Source organism: Hyperoodon ampullatus, assembly GCF_949752795.1.
Source record: "Hyperoodon ampullatus genome assembly, chromosome: 4".
NCBI lineage: Eukaryota > Metazoa > Chordata > Mammalia > Artiodactyla > Ziphiidae > Hyperoodon > Hyperoodon ampullatus.
This window is the reverse complement of record NC_136917.1, coordinates 133858236-133867003: the sequence shown is the minus strand read 5'-3', so window position 1 is coordinate 133867003 and position 8768 is coordinate 133858236. Positions and strand designations below refer to the sequence as shown.

The window sequence follows — 8768 nt, the reverse complement described above, 5'->3', positions numbered from 1 at the left end:
CCTGAACCAGGGTTCTAACCCATGTCCCCTGCATTGGCAGGCCGATTCTTAACCACTGCGCCACCAGGGAAGCTCCCAGGGCTTCTTTTTGAGGTGATGAAAATATTCTGAAGTTGAGCATAGTGATGGCTGTACAGCTCTGTGAATATACTGTTGAACTATATGCTTTGAATGAATTGTATGGTATGTAAATAATATCTCAATAAAACTGCATTTTTTTAAAAGTGCTGATGTAGTCTTTGCTATGCAAAAATACAAGCAATGCTGAGATGAAATGCAGAGGAGTCTTTAAAATATTACAAAACGCATTAAATCTTGGACTTGCTAAAAGTTGTGGTGAACAAGTTATTATTTCTGGGACCTAACATGACCAGCAGAGTAACTGTAATTAAGAGTAAAGGGATTTTCAACTAGAAGGTGGTTTGGGAAAAGCCTAGTTTCTCAGCATGATGCCAAAATGGCCAAGGCTCCCACCAGCACAAGGCCTCCTGGCTCCCACCTGCAGACCTGAGCTGCTGCCGATAAAAGGTCCTGCAAGGAGTGGTCCCTAGAGGCAAGTAATCCAGAGGGTAACTGTGTGCCTAAGGCTCATGCAAAAACCAAGAGCCCGAGGTCCATGGTCCTGGAGCACACAATACTAGGAGAATGTGAACTATTATTTTAGCCTAGGTTTCCTCCAAAGCAAAGGCTCCTCTGTGAGAGAGACAGGGATAATAAATAGGACCGGAAGTGTCCATACCAATGTTTTTATGCTCAATCTTCTGGACACTCTGAGAAGTCTCACAGAATGCATTTTACAACTGTTTACCCATGGGATGAAAGGGGGAAGTATTTATTTGTCAGCTCTACTTTGCCACTGGCCAAGGGCTGTTTTGTGGGGTTATCTCTCCCTACTTCTGGGGTGTGCAACCAAAAGTTCCCACAGGCATGCTGTGAAGACAGAGGGATCCAGGGTAGAAAGCACAAGGCACACCATACACTCATTTATAGCTGTGAACACACCTGGAACTGGTAGCCTCAGCCATAGTTAGAGGAGGAAGCCAATTTTAGAGAATTTGAAACAATGCTTAAGAGGTGTCTGATGCAACTGTCAACTAAGTTCTTTGAGGTCTCAGAATCAGGTACAGAATTTTCAAGGTCCAATGAAACATGAAAATGTGGGGTGTTTGTTCCAAAATTATTAGAATTTCCAGGTGGTGACAGCAGAGCATAAGCCAAGCCCCAGGTCCTTCTGAGAGTGGACCCTGTGTGACTGCACTGGTTGTACGTGGCCATGAAGCTGGCCTTGTCTGGACTCTAAAGTAGCAAATTACCCTCACCCTCACTCCTACACACACACACACACACACACACACACACACACACACGCACACACACACACCACGTACTCCTGACTACATCTCCATAAGAAACACTGACATTGAGGGGCTGAGTTCCCTCTTCTTTGCCTCTCCTTCAGCTCTGACCACACATCCATAGGCAAGGCAGGGGGGTTCCTGACCCTGCTGGTGTGTGCTAAGGTTTTTCCAGGCCAAGGTCAAGTCTGGAAAAAGGAGAGAATTTTTCATAAAGCTGCTTATTTTTTCCATAAGTTTCTTTATTATAAGATTCCTTCCTTACCTTAGAAATGAAATCATGGTGATGGTAAGCAGCACTTTTCTTTTTTTTCTGCCAAGGAAGGATATTAATTTGTTTTCAGTGTCAGTCCTTTGCCAATTTTGGACTTGAAAATTACTGGCTCATGAATGTCTGAAGATACTGTGCTGGGAGGAAGAAGAGGAGGTAGGTGTTCGAAATCAAGAGGCTGGTTGACGTAGGGATTGGAGGCCACTTGCATAGGCAGAGAACAGTGCAGGGTATTTTATCAGCAGCTCAGGACCCCCTACAAGATAGAGAACCATCAATACCTCCAAGCTCAAGTCTGCCCCTTGTGAGTGTTCCTGGCTTGCTCTTTCCTTCATCCATCTTCTTGCCAAGGCTCTGCGTAAGGATGAAGGGGAAAGCCCTGCCTGTAGGTAGAGTATGAGCATTTGGGAAGCTCCTCTTCTTAAAAATATGAGCCTCTGGTTTACTCAAGTGACTTAATGTGTTAATTCTTTTAAAATGCATTAAAACCCTAGGTAAGAAAATTCCTCTGTAGCACTTTGTATAGTGCCTGATGCATTGAAAATACTGTACACATATGATGATGATGATATTAACATCAAGTGATTATATCACTAAATCCTAACAAAACCCAAAGAAACAGGTGCTAATATTATCCCCATTTTTTGGCTGAGGAAACTAAAGTTCAGAGAGACTGAATAAGTTACTCATGTTACACTGCTTGGAAGCAGAGGGCCAGGATCCAAAACAGACCCAGAGTCTATTGTTTAACCACACTGCCATGTCACTAGGTCTGTGAGAATATACAAGGTCGGGCTGAGAAATGTGGAGGCCAATGGGCCAGTGAGCTTCCTAATTCTTCCTAATTCTTGCTGCACCACTGGGTAGGCAGCATTTACCTAAGAGTGCTTCAAGTAAAAACACAAAGCCCTTTCCTAACCTCTGTCTCCCTTTGTCCTCTTTCTGTACCCTCTTTTCTCCTGGCATTCCTTGTGTGATTCTGGAGGAGCCAATAGAGGAAACAGACCAAAAAGCTCCTTTCAGGACAAAATCTTGCATCTTCAATATCTAGAAGCAGTATCAACTATCTAGCATCTCACATACAGTAGGTGCCTAATAAATGTTTTCAGATCACTACGAGAAGGCAGCCTCTTCCAGGTCCCCATTAAACAGCCAGTGGTGTTCTTGAGCAGGCTAGCAAAGTCTCCAGCATTCAGCATGCCACACAGTGGGCTCCATGCCCACTTTTATTCCCACATCTCTCCCTACGCAGGTCCAAACCAAACCTCATTATTAATTACACCTCTGAAAGATGCAGGAGGTGTGTAGTGCAGCCCCATCCCCAAATTCAGGGAATATCATCTGATATATTCTATCACGTCCCATTACCTACCACCCACTCTCCAAATGTGTCCACTTCAGCCTCATAAATCTGAAGAACAGCTTCTGTGTCATCTCCATTTTACCTAATTAATGCACGACTCTAAGGAAATACCCCCAAGTGTCTGAGCAGGATCTCTGAAAGTTTAGAATCTGCCAAAGCCTCCAGATATGGAAAAACATTAGACCCTCCACTCCGAGCCCACCCCAAAGTATACCTTCTCTTAAGCAAAATTAGCTACTCTTCTGATATTACCCCTTAGTATCCACTTATTAAATCACCAGTCATTTGTTAAGAAGCACTGAATTCGTTATGAATTCAGAATTGAGACTAGGCAGTTATAGCTCTACATATGGGAGAAACCATTTCGGACTGATTTTCAATTTCCAATACTAAACAAGGCTTTGCCAAAATGTTTTATTTCATGTTTTATTTGAGCCAGCACCAAATGATAGGCATTGTTGCCTTTTAAATTGAACCCATATGCAAATCAGTAGACTATCCCAGATCCTCTGGAAGAAATCTTCCCAAGCTCCATATGAATTACATGATTAATGACTGATTCTTGACATCTGGATCTCACACTGATGTTCTTGCTGTAGCAGGCACACTCATAAACAATGTGAATTATCATTTTAAAGCATTTGTGTGTGTCTCATTCCAATATGGACACCAAATTTATTTGCCTGGAGTTGCAGATTTAACAGGAAAAAGAGGAAGGAAATCAGACTTTTTTGTTTGGCCAGGCTGGTAGTCCTAGCTCCAGAGATTTTATGGCTGAAGCAAGGAAGAGGCCAACATGGTCACAGAGCCAAGTATGTCTGGCTCTTCAGCAAAGAACAGGTATTCTCCTTGCCCAGTCAAGGGAGAGCAAAGGCCCACTTACTGGATGCAAAGATGCTCCTCAGCCTTCTTTCTCTGTGCAGTGCTTGCACTGCCATTCTGCTTCTTCTGAGTGCCCAACTGCTTAGAACAGGCCTAAGAACAATTCTGAGTTGCACAGTGATCAAGCCAACCTTGGGTTAAGACTCTCATTCCTCCTCCTTTATAAAGGGATCAAATTCAAAAAACACTTGAGGGGGCTATATAAAATTGAGGAATTCAGAAATGCAGGAGGGAATCACTTTTGGAAGAGGAGTAGAGAAGTCGTCTTCAGCAACAGTTGTCCATGGCCAGGGATGGTGGCAACAGTTGTCTGGGGCATTACATCCAAGGATCTAAGACAAGGGTAGTTGTCTCTAGGCCCACATAGGCTATGCTTCCATTTATTCTGTAGACTGTGAAATCTGTTTCCACAAAGAACAGTTAAAATTGGGTTGGGAGAGAAAAGCAACCTAGAAGAGCAGAAAGGAAGAAGGTGAGAAAAAAGCCTTTTCCGTATGGAACACATCAGGGGCATCAGAATTTTGGGGACACTTTGACCTCATCTTTACCTTTGTAAATATCCTACCCCCCTTTTTTTTCTTTTTCTCCTGATGTGCTCCACCTGTTAACACAAGGCAAGTGTTTTTCCTTAGGCAAGGAATATAAAGAAATGAGTCTGTTCAAGTTTTGTTTGGTTTTTAATATGTTCTCTAAAAAATGTTCATGTTTACCATTAGCCAATAACAATTTCAAACATACTACGGAATTTTCACCCTTCCATTCTGTTTTTAGAATACAATTTTTTGCCTAGACGTGGTAATGGATTTATTAATCCTTCACTGGGTATACAAGAAAACTCTACATCATGGCTTTAACGAGAGTTTCTCAACCTTAGCATTATTGACATTTTGGGCCAGGTAATTCTTTGCCATGGGGGCTGTCTTGTACAGTGCCGGATATTTAGCAGCATCCTTGGCCTGTACTCATTAGATGCCAGCAGCACCAGCTGTGAAATCCAAAAATGTCTCCTGACATTGCCAAATGCCCCTTAGGGGGAAGTTCCTCCCCCCACGCTAGAAACACTGGCTTTAAGAAAATCATTAAAATATGAAAAGGAGATATTAAAGTAGATGCCAATTTGAAAGATTAAATAATTTCCCAAGTGTTTCCATACTTGAAGAGTAGATCCTACACATTGCCTATCTAATTGCCATTTCCCAGCCTTCCCTAATTATATGGTGGGCTGATTCATTGATCTCTGACCTGGCAGAATCCTCTCCCAGCCCCAGAAGAGATGTCAGTCACACGAATCCCATTTCCCTTTGCCAACGGTTGGTGAAAGGATGGGAATCATGTTACTCAGTTCTAGACAATGAGATGAAAAAGTGGGGAAATATTTGGGAAGGCCTCAAGACTTTAAAAAATATTAATAAATAATAATAAATAAGATTCTCTCTAAGAAAAAGTCTCTCCTTTTCCCCCACTAGGATTTCTGCCTTTGAGTGGGACTGTATTGCTTGGAGCTTCAGCAGCCATCTCACAATCACAAGGAACTAAACAAAAGGATGAAATGCCAATAGCTTGAGGAAGGTAAAGCAGAAAGAATAAAAGAGCTTCAGTTCTCAACGACATCTTTGAACTGTTGAACCAGCCTCGGAATGTCTACCTCAGGCTGCTTGTTTGTAGAAATAATTGAACACTTTTGTTGCTTAGCTAAACCAATGATTGGCAAACTATGGTCTGTGGGTCACATTCAGGAAATAAGAATTGTTTTTACATTTTTAAAAGGTTGTTAAAAAAATTTTAAAAAGCAACCATATGCGTCCCACAAAACCTAAAATATTTTTACTATATGGTCCTGCACAGAGCAAGTTTGCCAATCTGCAACCTAAACCCCACTCGTGGCAGATGTCTTGTGATTTGCTACCCAAAGTATTCCTAACTAATAGAAGTACTGATGTCACCATTTTACAATTACAGAAATTGAAGCTGGGTCGGCCAATGGTAGGCTCAACTAGACAAGTCAAATACAAATTTGCCATTATTTCAGTTCATTGTAAAGTGAAGCCAAATTGAGGTATCACAAAAGCATTAAACCTATTCTTTAGGGCTTCAAATAATATTTGTACTATAGGCTTGATGTTACAAATCAGAATAGACAGAGCCTCTTGATGAAACTCAATGTATTCAATGAATACTTGCAAAGGGGGCCAGACTGTCATACTATCTGGAGCACCAAGGCATTTCTTGCATTAAGAAGTCAAAGCTAGATACTCCAAGGAGGAAAAGTCGTTACAGAAAAACACTAGAAACAAACTCACTGATATGATAAATTACCTCTCCTACTTGCAGAAACAGCTCTTGTACTTCCTCGTTGAATCAGTCAGAGTGAATCCTCAGTGAAAAACAGTCAAAGCCTTCCTCCACTAATTCTAGCTCCCATGTTAATCTGCAGTCGGGCCAGCATGTTCTGTCACACCTTGGTAAAGGGCTTAAATAGTGGCAAAATCTTACGTACAGTCAGAGCATCAGGTCCAGAAGAGGGTACACAAAGCTCATTGTGGACAGCCCATAACATGAGTGTTGTACAAAAGTTACAGTAAACACCTGCCAACACATAACCATGGAGCTACAACAGAACACCAAGGGATGGCAGGGCTGGGCTTTTCTCAGTTGATCCAACCAGCATTTCTTTGTCTTTGTATCCCAGTATCTGACACACAGCAGGTGGTCAGTAAGGAACAAGCACCCTCAGTCTACACCCAGTACTGATTGTGCTTCAATGTTGGGTTGGTTTGTTGGCAGAGCTTGACCATGTCAGGATCCAGATTCACCCATGTCTCCCAAGGAGCACATTTTTTCACTGGCTCAATGACTGAAGATTTTTCCATGTGCTCACATTGTGGGGCCCTGAAAAGACTGACCGGAGGACTGTTGGAGCTTTTTAGAAGAGCCATCACTGTGACAGTGGGAACAACTATGCTCCTTTCCGGCCTAGGACCTGGGGGTGTGGGTTCTAGGTTGATCTGGGGCTTAATAAGAGGTTTTGCCTTTTCTATCTTCTGGCCCAGCAGCCAGACACACAAGGCCACTGCAGTTACTATTAGCAGGAAGACCACCACTGCCAATGGTATGATGATTATCGGAAGGAGACTGCCCTCCCTGGGCTGGGTGGGTGCCCAGGGCTCGCTTTGGTGGCATCTGGTGGCCAAATGACTCTGGTAGGAGAGGCCTTGACATCCAGAGTGGGCTCTTCACCACTGTGTTGTCCCCAGGGATCTGCTTCCTGCCATCTGGTCTGGGTCAGCTTCCCCAGAGTTCCTGTCTGTGCTGTAGGTCCTGAGGAAACCACAAGCTTTTCCTGAGACCTGAAGTCACAAGGTTATCTGCAGTGACTAGGAAAGAAACATCAGGGGTAAAAGTCTGCAAAAGAAAGGGGTCAGGTGGCACTATGGTGAAGGGGAGACAACCTGTTGCTGGCTGTACGTGGGCTGCCCTGAGCAGGAATGTGAAGGAGTCATTCAGCCTATAAGTGCCAGTTAGATTGGCATGTGGCTCGAGCATCAACAGTCCTTGTTCAACATCCTTCTGAGTGAACAGAGTCGTGTCTTCCATTGCAGTGCCCTGGGCCACTCTTCGTACAAGTCTGCCATGGACGGGGGGTTCTGTCACTTCAAGTTTGGGATCACTGTTAGTCCCATTAGCAAGCTCAGTAGCATCAAGGTCCTTTCTTCTCAGCTGATGGGCCACTCTGTTGGCAATTGTCAGATCTGACATAACCCGCAGTAAAGGCTGCACCCTGATGCGCGGTGTTTGTCCTGTCAGGTTGCTTTCTGATGTAAACAGCAAGAACCGTAGCTGGTCCTCTGAGGCAGTGAGGTCTGTCATGTGGTAAGAGAGCTTTCCTGAATTCAGATCCTCCTGTCCAAAGCTGATGACCACCTGGTTTTCGACGAGCAGATACCCATGTTGCAGGGTCCATGTTATCTTGTAAGTGACTTGGGGGCTCCTCCCATTGGTCACTGCTGACAGGTGAGCACTGGTGATGGGAACGGTTGTCTGGCCTTGTGGGAGAAGTAGGTCAGTGAGGTTCACGAGGGTGATGGAGATGGGGATGACATCCAGGTGGAAGAGCTTGTAGAGTGGGCGGTGCTGGCCATCGGTCACCCTAAAGTAAAACACTCCAGAGAATGGGCTTCCATCTTGTATGAACCACACCTGAGAGTTACCAATGTAGGCTTGTGTGAAATGCTGAACAGGTATGTGTGGATGGTGAGCCATTGCCAAAAAGCCATTATTAGGATTACGGATAATCATATATCTGATCTCCTCTGGAAGACTGTCTGGATCTTCCACTTTTAGGTTTTCAGGTCCTAAAACCAACCTATTGCCCTGCAGAACTTTCATCCGAAGCCCTTTTGTCCTTAATTCTGGTGCCTGGTCATTTATAGGAGTGATGGTGATGTTAAACATCTCTTCAAGAAAGTCAGCCTCTGGCTTAGTGGTGGACTTGCTCTTTTGGTTGGGCCAAACGGCGAAGGTAAAACGATCAGCTAGTGATTCAGAGTCATCGTGAAGGTATGTGATTCCAAGTTTATTAATTACATACTGAGAGAAATTGGGTTTGCTTTTGGTAATATTCCTCTCTCCAACCATGATAGTTCCATGGTGAGGAAGAGATGTAACTTGGAACCAAATTTCATATGCAGAACGCTGAGATTTGGGCAATTTAAATAAGAGGTTGGAAGCATCCAACTTAGATTGGCCAATGAGAACTTTGTCTCCTTCCTTGACAACAGCTCCTGTTAAAAACAAACGTAAAGACCAAAGTGACGTTTCGTTAGAATTTTCAAATGACAGCTGTAAGGCTTTTTCTCCCTCAGATTTGCCTGTCCTAGTGGATAATTCACAACACCTT

The 8768-nt window shown here is 43.6% G+C and overlaps 1 protein-coding gene across 1 annotated transcript in view; it reads right to left on the bottom strand.

Annotated features, from left to right (window-relative positions):
- Nucleotides 1-6606: 6606 nt before the first annotated feature.
- Nucleotides 6607-8768, bottom strand: part of LOC307051301 (chondroitin sulfate proteoglycan 4-like) — a gene marked incomplete at both ends in the record, with an annotated part of 65944 nt that continues 63782 nt past the window's right edge. Inside the window, 3 exon segments of the mRNA XM_079701609.1 lie at nucleotides 6607-7037; nucleotides 7040-7219; nucleotides 7222-8652. Coding sequence (XP_079557735.1) covers nucleotides 6607-7037; nucleotides 7040-7219; nucleotides 7222-8652 — 2042 coding nt within the window.